We start from the raw sequence: 17,376 nt of genomic DNA, 5'->3' as shown, positions 1-17,376 counted from the left end.
ATGCCATTTGAGGCTTTTGATCCTGTGAGTAATAACCTGGCTTAATATCAGGAAATGTGTTGTAGAATGTTTATATATAAAATTTTGGGAAATTATTTGAAGTGTTTGTAAAACAGCTGGAAATCTAAAGTTCCTGAAATGAAGACAATCACCTGGTGAATGACAAAGAACAGAAATGGTGTGGAGCTGATTCCATCCATTGCACTTGTGACAGCAGCTTGTGTGTTTGGCAGGCTGTCACAAATGCATTTATTGAAAGAGACAATACTGTCCTGTAGTGATATATATTACATTTTGTGCAGTTTAAGTGAGGATTTCTTCTAGCTGCCTGTTCTTCTAGGTCATGTGTTTTAGCTCTTGGGAAATATCTTCCAAAAGACCAGGTTTCTACTGTGTATGCTTGGATATTTGTATTAATTTATTGACTTAAACATAATCCCCAGGCTTGGTTCTATCACTGTTCATCATAAACTCCAGTAAATCACTTTGGCTGAGGCCTCTTAGCTGGGAACAATTAAGCTCAGAATGGTGCAGGAGGTGGTGAAGCACAGATCTATTTTGCCAGTTTGTCCTCTCTGTTCAGTTTTTTCTTAGCTTTGATCATATCCATATGATTAAATGTTCAGACTCCCATTTTTAAATAAATGCAGGTGGATAATATGTTTTGAAGGAACTTGTTGGGGTGCTAAACATATTTATATAATACTGTATGCATGTTTATTTCTAGGAGAAGGAGCTACAGCAGAAATTCCTTCATCTTTTGTGATTCTGTCTCTGTGCACTCTGGTAGTCCTCGTCATTCTGCTGGCAAACTGTGTCTCCTGCTGTAAAGACCCTGAGATAGACTTCAAGGTAAGACCTGAAGTGATCAGTGTGTGTACAGGTGATGTTCTCAGCTGCATCCTGCTACCCAGAACACTTGATGAGTGCTCTCTCACTCTGCAGTGTCCCTGTGCATCCTCTCTCCTGGAACAGCCAGTGTCTGTGTCCCTACAGCCTGTGGGTCCTGGAGCAGCTGTTTATTTTAACTAACTGCTCCCTGCTGCAGTAAGGATCTTTAAGGCCTTTTCAAAATAATAACTAGCTATCAGAATTAGTAATAAAAGTTACACCTTTGAGAGAATCTGCTGTAAATAACCTTTTTGTTGTCTTTCTGTTTTGTTTTGTCTTAGTCTGCAGATGGGGTCTGTCAAATAAGAATACTGAAATGCAAATCCACTGTAGCAAAACTCTTGAGAAATTGTCATCAGAGAATTGTTACTTTTGGAACATCTGTAATCAGTGTTCCTAAAACTGAGTGTTGCTCTCATTACTAAATGGAGAATATTTGGCCTCAGCAGTTCATGGTAATTCATCCAAAGCCAGGGCTGGCATTTAAAGTGAAAAGAAAACAAAGCAAAAAAACCAACAACACCAACAAAACCCAAACCACCAAACCCACAAAAACCCAACTAAACAAAAACCCCTTGATTATTAAAAGCATTGCTTTAATCTTTTTAAGACAGCAATTAATGGAAAGTAAGGAATAGAACACTAAATATCTGTCACTGTTCTTAGCAAAAAGCTAAACTTCCTTAGCAGTGCTCCTTCAAACTGAAAGAAATGTATTAGTGCTTATTTAAAGGCAAAGATCAGCTTGTTTACTTAAACTTCTTTTGTTTAGGAATTTGAAGATAACTTTGATGATGAAATAGATTTTACACCTCCAGCAGAAGATACTCCATCTGTGCAGTCTCCAGCAGAAGTGTTTACTCTTTCAGTTCCCAATATTGCTTTACCAACTCCCTCCCAGTTTCCATCTCGTACAGGTAAAATTCTGCTTTGCAGTGAAAAAACAAAAGTAGGCATTTCAGTGTCTAAAATGGGGTGTGGCTGTTTGACTTTACTGTAATAAATAACTTGTTACAAATTTCCATAAACTGAGCCAATATATTTGTAGGGTAAATGATATAAGGGACATATTAGTTGTAAGATCTTAACCTGTGGCAGGGTAAGAGAGCTTAAGAGAACAGAACTGCCTTAAAAGCCTCTCTCTAGATTGCTGTCATTTTATCTCTATGTACCTAAGGGGTTTGAGGTACCTTGGGACATTAGTGACTTCTCTTTAGTGGTTTTATTCATGGCTAAGTTGTCATTGGATTTTAACCACCACCCTTAAATAGAAATAAGAGTGAATCCTTTACTTGACAGCAGTGCTGCTGCTCAGCTGCATCCCTTCCTGGATGTCACTGGAGGCTATTTGTGCAGTAAATGTGATCTGGGTAAAACAGAGCATTAGGTTTCATCCCCCTGTGTGGAAGGGGTTTTGGAATGTATTCTTTAAAATACAATTTTTGTAAAAGGAAACTTAAGCATCTTATCATATTATAAGCAGAGTTTAGCCTAAAGTACTTACTCTCATTTTGTGCTATTTCACATCATTTTACATACTGCTTGGGTTGCTTGATCATTACATGTCCAGGGAAGCTTCCAGTAAAATTCCTGTACAAATTTCAAGAAACAGTGTGCCTTTAATACAAATGACACAGTTGTACAAATGACTCAGTATTCAAAGAGCTGGGGAAAATTGAGTGAAAAATTTTGTCAGCTCTTCTGTATAGCCATAATTGTTACAATGAAGCTGTCACAATAAGTGTTTTGCCAGAAGGAAGGCAATGTGCCTGAGTACTTGGATAAAATGTGGTTGCACTGCTGGGGCCTTCACCATGCTTAGGAGCACATTTCCAGTGATTTATTCAGCTCTGCTCTTCCAGTACCACAATTCTGCTCTAAAGGGAGTTTATGGAAATAAATTGTGGGCTAGAGTTCTCAGACAAGAAAAGGTTTTTTTAAAATCAATTAGTGCTCCTCACCAATTGCCAGCAGAGGGATCAACACTGCTGAATCTTTTCTGGTGAATGAGGTCTGCCATTGTTACTGCCTATCCTCTGCCAAGATCTGGTTTTCTTTTCTGTCCTCCTCTCTGGGCTCTTATGTGAAGTATTTTTAGTTGAAAAATGTCCTCCTTCCAGATGGCAGCTACAAATAGGGCAGTTGGGCTGAAGAATAAAGCAGGCAAACCTTTTCTCTTGAAATGGAACTCTATATAACTGTAATTGTTAAGGTGTACAAACTATGAGTTTTGTCTTGATTTTCTATTTTATTTACATAGGAGACTTTTGTAGTAGGTTATTTTCTCTACCCAGATACAGGCAATAATACACTTTTATATTGGAAGCAAAACTTGGCCTTTTACTTTCTTGCTGAGTATGTTAAAATCCTAAATTCATGTTAAAAGCATGTAAGTTGACATTTCATCAGGACAGTTGCTGTGCTTTTGTTGGGGGTGTGCTCTGGTGGAGTTTAGAAGCTGGACCTGAGAAAAGTTTCACTTGAGTGCTGTTGTCACAACATTACCTTCCTATTTTATGTACATCTGAGTAGGGTTTGGTGCTTGTGCTGAATGTGTGCTCCCTGCTGGGTATAAATCCTGCAGAAGCTTGCACTGTTTCCTCAGCAGTTGCCAGCTTTGCCCATCTGAGTGTTTGACAGTGTTACCTTTGTTTCCTTGTGTGACAGATGGAACAAAGTCTCAAGTTGCGCGTCAGAGTCTAAACTACATCCAGGAAATTGGAAATGGCTGGTTTGGAAAGGTGAGGAGTTATCTTTTCATATTGCACAGATTGAGCCTTATTCTCAGGTGACTAGGCCTCTGTATTTACTTTAAAATGCTACTCAAGAAAGAAAAAAACATAAAAAAATTTAGTTGAAATTTAGATATTTCCTTGCATGCATTTTTTAGCTGTAATCACAGCACTAATCTGTGCTTTTTAAATTTACCTGTAGATTCTTACTAGACAGTAGTTAGACATTTCACTTCCATGGATTTGATTTAATACACTCCTGTTTTTACCAATTCTTTTTAGGAAAAAAAAAGTAAATAAGTGGTCTTTACTAGAAAATGTTTTCTGAAAGCTGACTTGTAGATTAGCTGTCAAGATTAAAGTCTGTGTATTTAATTATCAAAGCTGTGTTTGTGTTTGTAAAAAAGCCAGGAAATCTTTCCTGCAACATGTTTTTAGCTCTTGTTTTTCTTTGCAGGAAGAGCACAAATGTTTTTTTCCCTCTGATTTAAGACAAAATCTCTTTCAGGTTCTCCTTGGAGAGATCTACACAGGCACTAGTGTAGCAAGGGTGATTGTGAAGGAGTTAAAGGCAAGTGCAGGTCCCAAGGAACAAGAACAATTCTTAAGAAATGGAGAACCATATTAGTAAGTAATGTTTCACAGCTTTATTCTGCTGCAGATAAATTATGGATATTGCTTTTGTTCAGTGTTATTGTCTCTCCTTGCCCTCCCATATAACTGCAATATTTTTATTTAAAATGTGAAATACACTCAACCCAAGGTGATCAAAAGTTGTGTTCATGTAACTCTGTGTGCTTTACCTTGCCTGGGTGTGCTGTAAAGGCTTGGTCAATGAGGAGCTTTCTCTTCTTGGTGCTTTCTAACATCCTGGCTGTATTTGCATTTAGGCTTAGGCTGTTGGCATTTGTCAGGAGAAACTTCATGCCTTCTGCTGCATTGGCACAAGGGGTTTTGGAGCAATTTTGGAAAAGTTACTGATCTGGCTGGGAACTAAGCTGGCTAAAAGGTTTATCTTGTAGCCAGCTCTGTACCTTGGTAGTTCATAAGTTGCATGCTTTTATTTTTGGTATGAGGGGTTGTGGGAGGATGAGTGTGACTCTCATGTGGCAATCCTGGCTTTTGTGGGATTGAGATCCTGTGAGTTTTGGCTGCTGTCAGTGATACACTTCAGCAATACCAAGGTACAAATGGGATCTGTGCCTTTGGTACTTGCACCTTCTGCTCCTGCCACCCCCCTCCAATGTAATGTGTTGAAACTTCTGGTAGAGATTTCAGTGTGTTGCATTCTGCTGTGATCTTCCTGGCTTTAACTGTATTTTTTCCCTCCAGCATTCTTCAGCATCCAAATGTTCTCCAGTGTATTGGGCAGTGTGTGGAAGCCATTCCTTATCTCCTAGTTTTTGAGTTCTGTGACTTGGTAAGTGCACTTCCATGAGATGCTGCAGTTGTTTTTCCACTGGTGTAAACTGTGTGTGGTATATTTACTGCCCTTTGCTCATGAAATTATTCTTTTGCTTTCTTGTTTTTTGATTAACCAGAATTTTAAAAGTCTTTTGTTTATTTTTTTAGAGGAACCACAATTACAATTTTTTGTTTGTACTCTTTTCAGTTCATCATGTATGTTCTAAGTGCTTGTGGAGGCAAATAGCTGTTCTTTGATAATGGAGTTACCAGTGTCTGTCTGCCTTCAGCAAGGAGCTTGGAGGGCAGAGGGGTCATAGCAGGGAGCTTTTTATCACAGTCCAGTATCACATGCACATCCAAAATATTTGCTGTCTGCAGTCTTAATGTGCTTTTATTACCATTTCTGTGAAAATGTTAATTTAGGAAAAATGGAAGGATTTCTTCCCTTCTGCCTTCTCCCCCATCTCCAGAGTGCCCAAATTTTACCCATGCTCTGCTGCTTTGTGCTAAAATGCAGTGGAGGGCTCACTTCTGATATCAGTCATGGATTCTAATAGCTGGAATTTTCAGTTTCAGTCTTCATTCTCTTCCTGATCCTTTCTCTTATAGTACTCTATTTTCCCTACCTTCTTATCCTTTTATTTCCTTTCTCATGCCCTTTTTACCCCCCAAGCAGCTGCCTTGTGCCTCCAGGGCACCAAAAGAAAAGCCAGGAGCACACTGAGGGGTGGTGCCACTGCTGTCAGTGCCACATGGTCCCTGCAATGGGAGGGACAGCTCAAAGCCTTGCTCAGCCACTGCAGTCCTTGGAATGTTCCTGAGTGTTGGGAGGAAGGAGGAGCATGTACAGAGCCTTTGAACTGTGCCCAGAGTGCAGAGCCATGAGAGATGAAAATTTGGATCCATGGGCTGGAAAGACTTGAATTGTTTTCTTGTGGCATAACACATCACTAAAACCAAACAAACCCCAGAGCCCAAGTGGCTGTCTAAACATTGGCTCAGTGGCTGCTTTTAAGGTTTGGTGTGTAGATGTCACCCAAAACAGAGTTCCTTGGGAAATGTCAAGACAGAAATGATGTCAGAAGTGCACAGGTGTTAGCAAGGAATGAGTCTTTCAGAAATGAGACAGTTTGCATTTATAAATTTCAGCAAGATCTTTTTTAGCAGTTTCCCTACTGCAGAATTTCCCTTTAAACTCAGGTGCAAAAATCTGTTTCTAGTTACCTCAGGCAATTTAAATTACTTAGCATGAACTTGAGTTTTTGGAGAAATATCAATTAATCTGTTACCTTAAATAACTATATTTTTCCATGCTGCTCTTTTGCTAAATGTATTAGCTGTGGTAAATTAATGAGGCAGAAGTGCTGATAAAATCCTTCTTTTCCAAGTGGAGGAAACGTCTGAACTTTTTAAGTGTCTGATCAAAGTGAAATGTTCTGGGTTTGCTAACAATTAAAAACTCTGTGCCTAAGGTTAACAGATAAGGTTTTTCATAGTTTTTCAATGTAGGAATAGAATACTACTTGCTGGTTTTTAAACTTGCTATTCAAATTGGAATTTTTTTAAAAGGATCCTGGAAAGTAAGTTGCATTTTATACGGTCTACCAGATATACATCCAAATCAGATTTCATTGCTGCCATGTTTTCAAATAGTTATGTGATTTAATCCAACTTTAAATTTGAAGATGGAGTAGCTTTTAAAGATTGCCCTACTTTAGGTGTACAGGAAAAAATAATATCCTTGTTTGATTCTTCATTTTTTATGCCACATGTTGTCATGATCCTGCAGAGTAATCTGGAAAGGATTTTATTTAAGGGGATAAAATACATTTTCACTTTAACTGGGGGCAGTAAGCTTGACAGTTAAAGTGGTAGTTTTACAAATTTGAGTGTAGTTAGGTAATTTCTGTGGAATGGAAAATAAATGTCTATGTTCATTATTCTATTCCAAGTGAACTAAAACTTGGTTTTAGAAAATTATATATTACAGTCAGTTAAACATAACTTTCATATTAAAGTCTGGCTCACTTAAATAATTCTTAGTTGGTAGAGCTGAGTATCTCCTAGACATGATGGAGTTTCTTTGTGCACACAAATGCTCAGGGGCTGGGCAGACAGGACAATGCTCCCTTTGCAGCTTGGTGCAGAGCCTGGGCCCAGTGAGCAGCTCAGTACCCCTGTCCATCTCTCATTCTTGGTGTGGGCCAGGGCTGGGAGGGGGCAATGTTGGAGTCAGTGCAGAGAAGAGACAGGAAGGAAGGGATGTAAGGGAAGCATGATGGAATAGAAGATGTGGCTAAATAGGATTTTTTAGTAAAAAGGTTTTTAGGGGAGTGTCAGGAAGCTTTTTATCACTGCAGTTGGAATGGCAATTATTTTGGTTTTTTGAACTTCTAGAAATTGATCTCAAAGCTCTGTTTGTATTTTTTCCCCTGAAATTGGGTGAGTTGGGGTGCATGGAGGTACTTCCAAAACACACAGGAGTGGTTCTTCAGCAGAAAAAGCATAAGGGCAGGTGGAACTGAAGGGGTGGACTAAAGGTTCCAGTGGCTGTGGTGACTGTTGTTCAGGTGGGGAGGATGAGAACCATGGTCCTGTTCAGCTGCCAGTGGTTTAATGCTCAGCTAAAGCTCTTTCCTGTATGTTTGGGTGGTGTCTATGTAGATCCAGCAAAGTCAGCTTGTTTTAATCCCCTGTGTATTTAAGAATTCAGTAGTTCTGAAAAAACATGGCAAGAAGATGAGCTGTGTTGGATAGGGAGTTTCAGTATCTTCAGGTGGTAAGTTCTTGTGAGGCTCACGTGGCAGTGTTGACCTTGTTTAGCAAATTTGGCATACTAAGTAACAAAAATGTGGCTGTTCTGCTGACCAGCTCAGTCTGGAGGGTACAGAGGTTGTTTTATTCACACTCCTTTAAATGCATAGCTTATCACAGTGTCCTCCTATTGCTGCTTCTATTGCTTGGATTTGTAGCCTTTTTAGGGCCAGCTGACCTTGTCTGGCTGCTCAGGCAGCCCTGTTGGATTATCAGTTCCCAGACTCCTTGGCATTGGAAGGTTTTGATCAGAGGCACTGGAAACTGTAGTGCAGAGACACCACAGCTGTCAGGGTGGCAATGCTGAATGTCAGGCAGGCTGGCTGGCTTGTTTTCTTGGCCACAGAAACTCCTGATCCATTTCTGTTACACAAGATTGCTGGTTGCATGTGCAAGAACTGTTTTGGCTACCATTAAGTCTATTTTATAATGTAACCAGAGTTGCTCTGTATCCCTTGCTTTGCAGAGCTGGGAAGGAAACAAGAGAAGTCAGTTGCACATAAGTGATTTAAGCTGTTAAATTCTATGCTTTGCCTGTGTTAAAATTATTTAGAAAATAGTAAATATAAAAAGAAATGCTCAAAAAGGTCTAACAGCCCCTTTGCCCATATTAGTTGTGTTGTATATTGGTGCAGCCTGCTATGAATAGTTAACTGTTCACTGTTAAACATTGCAGAATGATGCCAGGTTAAAAATAGTGGTTGCTGTCTTATTAACTTTAATATATTACTCAGCCCTGAGTGTGGCCAGCATTTTGTCAGCACAGCAAATCCTCTAATGGATTGACATAATTTATGAGTAAAAGGAAAGTTATTCAAATGTGGAAGTTGCATGTATGTTGTGAGGCTGATTTGCCTATCAAATTCTTACAGAAATTCTTCAAGACTAGCAATTCCCTGGGCAGATGAGATCAGCAGGATGCAGTATTTGCCTGGAATGCTCTGTAGCTTACTTTAGGGATGTTGCTGTTAGGGGAAGGTGCCTGTTTGCAGTGATTGTTTTTTTTTTTTTAATTACTGCCCCTTGAAAGCATGTTCTAATCAAAAAAGAATCTTTGCAATGAAAACATCATAATCAGAGAGTTCAGGGAATCTATTTAATGATCATGGCCAATATGGCTATGAGCCAAAGAGCAGATTTATCAGTGGTGTATGGTTTAACAATAAAGGGGGGATGTGTCAGTTTATGACAATTTGGTAGAATGTGTTCAGTAGATGTAGTTTGGTAACTGCTTCACATTTTTAAAACCATCAGTTTTAAAACTGTCAGTGCCTTCTGGTTAGAAAGTCATGTCAGCCATTTGAGTGTTCACATGAACCCAGTGTGGAATTTGCACAAACAAAAAGCTGCCAGAGAGCACTGACTGTAAGTGTGCCCCAGCTGTTACAGAGAAAAAGTGTATTAAAATTTACAAAAATGGCTGAACAGAGAAGGATGGGAAGAAAGGCAAAATTTAGTTCTTCATGGAATCCCAGGAGAGGAGGGGAAAGGCAGAGTGGCAGAGGAGGTTGGAGAGAAAGTAGAGCCTTCCTCAAGCATGATTATTGAGTTTTTTATATTTAGACATCTCTGCAGTGAATTTTGCAGAACTGCATTTATTCAGATATATATAACCTTTGATATTTACTGTGTTAAAAAGTCTGTCAATAAAGGGCCATTTTGTGGCTCTCAAAATAGTGCAGGGATAATGTTGCTGTTTTGCTACTGTCTGCTTTTAGCAGGGAAGCATCATAGGATAATTCAGGCTGGCAAGGAGCTCAGGAGGTCTCCAGCCTCCTCCTCAAAGCAATATCATCCTGAGGTCAGACTGGATTTCTGACTTTGTCCAGCTGAATCCTGGAAACATCCAGGGATGGAAACTGTGTGTTCTTTCTGGGCAGCCTGCACTTCTGTTCATGTCCTTATGTGAAAAATTCTTTTCTTTACACTCAGTCTGAGCTGTCCATGTTTCAGCTCATGGCTGTTCTCTCTCATCCTCCATCCAGGGAGGAGCCTGGCTTAGACTTTAATAACTTCTACTGGGCAGTCATTGTGCTGAAGTCTTTCTCCATGAGTGAGCCTGGTTCCCTCAGCCTCTCCTGATGGGGAAATGCTCTGATCCCTGACTGTCCTGGTGGCTCTTTCTGAACCTGCTCCAGTGTGTCTGTTCTGGGGCAGCCAGCTCTGAGCACAGGCTGTGTGTGATCTGAGGAGGTGCTGAGAGCTGCCCTGGGCCTGGCCCTGCCTGTGCAGCCCAGGAGCTGCTCCCAGGGCACTCAGGGCTCTTTGGAGCTCCCAGGTCCCTTCCTGCAGAGCTGCTGCCCATCTGTCACTGCTCACTGTGGCAGTTCAGCCCCTGAGTGTGAGCATTGGTTCACCCCAGTTTGGTACAATGCTCTTTTAGAGCAATACCAAAAGTTCCTATTTTATATTTTTAACCTTGATTGTAGCCTTAATTAGACCAGAATGGGAACAAAGAACCAGTATGTTTCAAGGTGCTGGATTTAATAAAAGTCCATTTTCCTACAAAAATATGTGCCTACATGAATAATTTACTAAATAAGGGATGTCACACAGCACTGCTGTTGCTAATGTATTTAAAAATTAAAAAGTAATTCCTGGGTGCATTTCAGGCATCCTAGGAACTTAATCCACCTGGGACAAGCCCTAAGCAAGCAGTTGCTGTTTTAATGAATGACAATTTCAGAGTCTGACTTTCTTCAGGCTCTTGCTGCCACCTACAGTCAGCTCAGCAGGGAGTTCAGGGCTTGTGTTCCTTGGGTCTGTCATTTGGAACCCGTGTGTGTTACAAACACTGTTCCTTTCCTGATTGTTTGGAACTCTGCTCTGGCAAGAACTTCCTGGCCCAGGATTTGGGAAAACAATGGGCATGGACAAAACCCAGGATGTTATGCTGGTGAAACAAGCTGTGATATACACTGTGCAGTCTCAATACAGAAATGTCTTTAAAATAATTTGCTAACCTTTCAGAAAGTCTATATTTTAAATAACAAAAATACAGGACTGGTGGATTGAAGATCAAACTGTGAGAAAATGAACAACAGTGGCATCAGAAATTTGTTTTTTCCCTTGCTTGGATTCTCTTACTACATAAGTCTTCCATTTCCTGAATGTTTGGACAGTATTCAATTATTTTCCTCTATTTCAAAGCTTTTTTTTTAGTAATTTATGGAGTGCTTCTGTGGGCTCATTAATTACATATCTATTGCTCAGCATTGCCTGGTTTCAGTAAAAGTGCTGCCATCATCAGAATTCTCTGACTGGAATGGGCTCTATTACCATGCTTTTTATACAGAAAGCTGGTGAGCTGGCAATGTCTGAAACTCTCTTCTCTAGTCTCTCCCTTCCAGCCCCTTACAAATTTCCAGACAGACAGCTTTGCTGATTTGGAGCACTTGAAAACTCATCTCATTTAAAAGCAGAGGCTCATCAAACTCTGTTTTTTTAATGGAAGTTATTAATGCATGACAGGTTTTATGTGGCAGTCTGATTTAGGATGTTAATTACTAAATGATTAGATTAAAAACCCTTCAGGACAATACCAAATGCCTTAGATGACTTTTGTAAGATCCTTTATGGAGACTGGAAACTTGAGGAGCTTTATTTTATTGAGCATAAATGTGGTAAATAAGTAAGGTGGTCAGTTGGATCTTTATTAAAAATAATTTTTTTGGATTCAACCAATATATAAGGCTAATAAATATCTTCAACTTCTTTTACAGGGTGACCTGAAAACTTACATCTGCAATGAGCAGGAGCACATTAGGGGAGAGTCTCAGATAATGCTGCTGCAGAGGATGGCGTGTGAGATTGCTGCTGGCCTCGCTGTAATGCACAAACACAACTTTGTGCACAGGTGGGCTCAGAGAAATGCCAGTCTGTCCAACGCACTCTGAAACTCACCTGGCTGTTTTCTTTAAATCCTGGGGTGCTGAAGGCTGTGTTTGCACAAACGTGTGAAATAGCCTGAGGCACGAGGTGTGATGCTAATGAAGGTGCTAACTGAGCTGCAGGGCTGTGGTGTTCAGCTCCACCTGCCTGAAAGCTGATCAGCTGCTCTTTGGGTTTGCAGCCCATGAACACAACCTGGTGCCAAGCCAGTCCACATGGAGTTGTTTGATTAATTCTTGGCCAAGTCAAATTAATTTCGTTTATTGTGAAAGGAGGGATGTTAAAATTCAGTTACAGTGAATTGTATGGGCTGTGAATTTTTATTAGATTGTAGAAATTTAGAACTTCTTTGGTAATGTTACCTGTATGACTAAAAATGGAAAAAAAACCCCTTTCTAACGCAGTAAGGAGGAAGCTGAGTTTAGAAGGAAAATCTGACTGAAAGGGGAATTCTCTCACTGATGTTGTTCATGTGACATTTAAAGCTTCACTAAAGGAAGTAGGCACATTTCAAAGTAATCATGCTAGGAGAAAAATCTTGTTCCCATCAGGGGAAATGCTAGATTTATTTTTAATTAATATCATTATTTTTAATTAAAGTTAATGTAGTGAATACTGAAAGAATGGTAGCAGTTGCAAAAGGCTGGGAAAATTCACTCATGGAACAAGTTGCCCAAAAAAATACAAATTTTTTTTTTTTGCTTTAAATGTAAAGGTATTAAGGAACTGGAAGTTATTAACCTCTGAGATGACTAAAATATCAAAGAATATTTGTTCTCCAAATGTGGTTTTATGGTGAAACCTTGGATGCCACAAGACAGTTACCTTGTCAGTCTGTTCTCTGCTGTGAACCAGCACTTGCATCATCCTTTCAGCAAGGCAGGAGCTTGTGTTGGAGCTTATTAATGAGCCTCTTGCTGCTTAGGGAAGGCAGAGGTCTTGTGTTCAGGGAGAAATGAACTCTCAAACCTAAGTCCTAAAAGGTGCAGGTTTAAAAAAGCAGCAAAACCCTGAAAAAGCCCCAAAGCCTGGACTCAGCTGGTGGCTGATGAACAGAACTCTTCTTTTAACCTATTTAACAATTTCAAATGACTTGAAGGTAATACCAGTTGTACCTGTCTAACAGAGGGATCAGTTTCTTGTCTTGCAGCACCATGGCTCTGTAGGTATTCAATTTAACAGTACATTCTTAGTGAAATACAGATAAACTTGGTAAATAATTAATCTGTGGATCTGCAAGATTCTCATTGTAATGTTTACTTCTAGCAACACTATCCTGATGCTGTCAGAGTAAGTGGTAAAGCTCCAGCATCAGTGATTTTGTTGTTAGTGGTAAATTCAAGCAGCCAACAATTTTTCTCTTCCAGGATATTTGTTTAAATAGTATAAAACAATTTGGCAAGCTCTGGGACATACTTGAAGGTTATAGATGTGTTTCTGACCTGTGTAGTTCAATGACTCTGGAAAGGAAAACATCATCATCTGTCTTTGTAGCAGACAGGCTGTGGTTTTCAGACCATTTGTACCTCAGAGACTTTTTTTAAGCCAACAGAAGGAAAGGTAGAGTTCTTCCAGGGAACTTAATTGCCTAGTCCCCTCTGTGAAACTGAAAAGTGAAATATTTGAGCAATTAGTCTGCTGAGCTCTTTGCTGTCGCAGCCACAGTTCCAGCTTCATTAAACTTGCATAAATTTCTGAGTTTGCATGATGGGCTTCCTAAAACTGTCTCTTTGTATTATTACAGCAGCAGTGCTGGTTCATGAGTTTTTGTGATCTGGTTTATGGTAGAAGCTGGAAGCAAATTCTGTGTCTATTCAAGAGCTTTGTGATTTGTTTATTGGAGGACTTCTATGAAATATATTATTTTTTCTGTTGGTCTTTTTCAAAGACTGACTGTAGTTCTGGCTCACATGTAATGTATGGGTTTGTTACTTGAGGAACTTAACTGCAGATGTAAGATATTACTGGTTGCTCAGTATGATATTGTAATTATTATTTCATCTGGGTTGCTGATAGATTTTGCTTATGGCAGTTAAAATGCAAGCCATGCAGTGCTAGGGGGTGACATCACTGGAGCATGTGAACAGCCCACGTAATCTCCAGGAGAGGATTGTGAGCAGAATGCAATAACTGCATGGAAATGCTCTGTGTAGTTTGAATGCTTAAGACTCTACACCACTGCTCTAGAGAAGTGACTGCAGCTTGAACTTTTTTATACAGGACAGGACTATAGTCCAGGGTTTTGTATGAAAGCTTTAAATGGGATTGCCTTGTCACTGTGTTTAGTTTTCTTTGGGTTCCAGAATGCAGAGTGGCTCTGTGGCTCTAAACTGATTCTGCTCTGAAGCAGTGGGAGTGCCCAAGGGAAATCACAGCCTTCTGACCAGAAAAGAAATCTTGTCCAATACATCCTCTCTAAGGAGAAACCCTATCAGTGTTTGTTTTTTCTGGAGGTGATGAGTGTTTGTATAGAACTGTAGTGACCACAGTATTCCAGTGAGATAGGGAATCAATTGTTGGCATGTGTAGGTTCTAAAACTTAATAAAAATGTAAGCAACAAAAAAACTGTCTTGATGTTTGGTTTAGATCAGAGTTGTACTTTAGAAGTTCCTTTCCCCAGTTCCTGTGCTTGGGTTTGCACTGCTTGTGAGTTGGTTTTTCAGAGTGCAGGGACTGGTTTCATTTGCTCAGAAGAGGATCAGGGAGCTGCAGGAGCTCCAGGAGCACACCTTGCTTGCACCCAGCTTGCCTCAGCCTCCAGCAGGGTTTGGGTCTATGGGATCAGCCTGTAGCTCATGCACAGAGATTGCTGAACTGTATCTAGAGTGGATGCTGAGTGCTCAGCACTGTCTGTGTTACTGATCTGCTCCTGGTACTTGCAACTCTAACCTGTAACTCTGCATAAGTCCTTGACTTTTAGAATCTAAGTCTCTAAAAAATAATTTTTGTGGTTTTTCATTTGATACTTCAAACTGTGACCTGACTGTTCTAAGAATTGAAACTTGTGTTAACCCATTTGAATTTGCATTGGAAACCTCCTGGTTTGTCTCACTGGTTGTTTGTTTGCATTTGCAGTGACTTGGCCCTACGGAATTGCTTCCTCACATCCGACTTAAATGTCAAAGTAGGAGATTATGGTATAGGATTCAGTAGGTATAAGGTGAGTTAATCTTGTCATGGACCACTTTTTTAAAGGATTCAGGGGCCAAGGTTACAGCAAGTGTGCTTGAAAGTTGTGGACTGATACCAGATTGTCCTTTATTTGAATAATGAACTTTCACAGTATTAGTGGCAAATAACTGTAGTGAGTTTATGTATCAGAATAGGTACCTTTCTAGAGATGAGTAGAGTTTTTGCTTCTGGAATCTTCTGCTAAATCTACCCTTTTTTGGTCCTATTTACAGTGGTCCTACAATAGGAACAAACTAATTTTAATGTGTTTTAAGGATACATTTGAAAGAAAAGTTAATGTTAAAGTTAATGTTTCGTAATGAAAATATTCAAAATATTAAAGTATATCAATAAAGTGAAAAATTAAGGACATTATTTAAAACATTTTGTAAGTACCAAACCTTAAACAATAAATTGGCATTCAGTGTTCTGCTATGCAGTGACCAGTGAATGGCTTTCCTCCATAGCATTATTCTCTGCTACATGGGGAAAACAGGATTATTTTTTTTAATTATAATTTTTTACATAGGCATCACTGAAAAATGTATTAAGGAAAGGACTGTCACTGTCTGGAAGTTGATCCAATATATGTTCAGCCTTTTTATGTTTTTTTTTCTTCATTTTCATCAATAATTTAGGAAGATTATATTGAGACAGATGAGAAGAAACTTGTTCCTCTACGATGGACTGCACCTGAGTTAGTAACAAGTTTTCAAGACAGACTGTTATCAGCAGAGCAAAATAAATACAGTAACATATGGTATGTAGAAGGCTTTAAGAAATTTCAATGAGACATCTGTGAACATATTTTCAAATGCTACATGAAGGAGTAAATAAATAATATTTGAATTAGCCTGATGCATCAGATGTACAGTAGGTTAATCACTGTAAACCTGCAACTATATCCTGCTTTGGAAAGATGCTTAGAAATCTGTTGAGAGAAAGTTGGAGCAAGCAAAAATGTTTAGCAGAATAATAGGTGTTTATAGTAATAAACAAAAGCATTTTGTATTAATTAAAAAACATAACTTGTAATTATATTAATTAATTGTTATTAATTAATAAACATTTTCTATTAATGAAAAATAACTTCAGATATTTATAAAGAAATGGTAAATTATTTTTCCAAGAATAAGTAGCTCTGAGTGACATAAAAAGATAATCCCTACTAGAGCCTGATGAAGTTCAATTGGTAGAACAGTGGCATTTTAATTAAAATGCTGTGTTCTTGCTGGAGCATTTGAGAGCAGCAATTAACTGATGGCTTCTGCTGCCAAAGAGCTGACAGACAATGGCTGGTGAACTCTGGAGGATGAACATTTTTGCAATAGCCAAGTTCCACTTCAATTCTCAAGCCCCAAGAAATTTGGATAGTGGAAATTGTGGATTAGGCTAACCTTTCTGAAAGCATTATAGTTAATTCCTGCTTTATATTTGAAGGATGTTAAATAGTAAACTTGGGTTTGTTTGGTGTTTTAAAAGTAGAGTTGCAGAAAGCGAGTGGGGTATATAGAAATTATATAAAAACTTCCTCTGCTCATACTGTTCATCTGGACTGCAAGCAGCCAGGGCCTTTAGGTTTCCAGTTTGTATTTCAGTGCCTCTTATGCAGAGCTGCTTTGAGCAGGTTTGAACTCTATGATTCCAGACCCCCCTTCCAATCTAAGTTATTCTATGTGCAGAGTCAGTTACTTTGCATTTTGAGCCCAGAAGGATTCCCCAAAGATTAGCATTGACTGTACTCAGTGAAAATGTGATTAGTGTTGGATACAGTACAGAGGCAGCTTTTGACCACTGCAGCTTGACAATAAAGAATTCCATGAACTCTGGAAGAAAGATGAGTTTTCTAGCAGTTTGACTTATAACTGCAATTTCTCATGAAAGCTTTTTCTCTTCTATTGGACTAACTGTAAGGTTTTTTAATCTTATTTCTATACACTATAGTAAAAAAAAATATATTTTTAATTTTTAAATTGTTGAAAAGGTAATGTTTTATTATATGTAGGCATTTTCCATGATCAAATAATTTGAGACCTTCTACATTTTGTTGTCTTCATTGTTGTTGCTTTCAAGCAACTTTATTCTTCAGGGTTTTAGCATTCTGTCAAAATGAAATAAGTTCTGAAGTTATTCTAGAGACAATGGGGAGTAGTATTTTTTTCTCCTTGCCAGTTATGCTTTGCATATCCTTTCTGAGAAAAGCCACTCTACAGTAGTTCTGAGAGTGCCCATCCTGTGCTGCTCTTTTGCAGGTCCCTGGGTGTGACGCTGTGGGAGCTGTTTGAGAACGGTGCTCGGCCTTACTCAGACTTCTCTGACAGGGAGGTCCTAACCCATGTCATCAAGGAGAAGCAGGTTAAACCCTTCAAGCCACGGCTGGAGCAGCCATACTCTGATAGATGGTAAACTTTGAGTGTTTCTATTTATTCTTAAAGCTGCTGAAGAAGTTTCTGAAATGGCTCAGTTCTC

The 17,376-nt window shown here is 39.1% G+C and overlaps 1 protein-coding gene across 1 annotated transcript in view; it reads left to right on the top strand.

Annotated features, from left to right (window-relative positions):
* The window catches only part of LMTK2 (lemur tyrosine kinase 2), a 41,460-nt gene that overhangs the window by 13,558 nt on the left and 10,526 nt on the right, over window positions 1-17,376 (top strand). Inside the window, exons 2-10 of the mRNA XM_063171446.1 lie at window positions 728-852; window positions 1,664-1,808; window positions 3,559-3,632; window positions 4,132-4,250; window positions 4,956-5,043; window positions 11,567-11,700; window positions 14,812-14,896; window positions 15,546-15,667; window positions 17,160-17,309. Coding sequence (XP_063027516.1) covers window positions 728-852; window positions 1,664-1,808; window positions 3,559-3,632; window positions 4,132-4,250; window positions 4,956-5,043; window positions 11,567-11,700; window positions 14,812-14,896; window positions 15,546-15,667; window positions 17,160-17,309 — 1,042 coding nt within the window. The remainder of the gene's footprint in view (window positions 1-727; window positions 853-1,663; window positions 1,809-3,558; window positions 3,633-4,131; window positions 4,251-4,955; window positions 5,044-11,566; window positions 11,701-14,811; window positions 14,897-15,545; window positions 15,668-17,159; window positions 17,310-17,376) is intronic.

This window comes from Melospiza melodia, chromosome 18, assembly GCF_035770615.1.
Source record: "Melospiza melodia melodia isolate bMelMel2 chromosome 18, bMelMel2.pri, whole genome shotgun sequence".
NCBI lineage: Eukaryota > Metazoa > Chordata > Aves > Passeriformes > Passerellidae > Melospiza > Melospiza melodia.
Note: the sequence above shows the minus strand (reverse complement) of the source record. Positions and strands in the feature narration are given on the sequence as shown.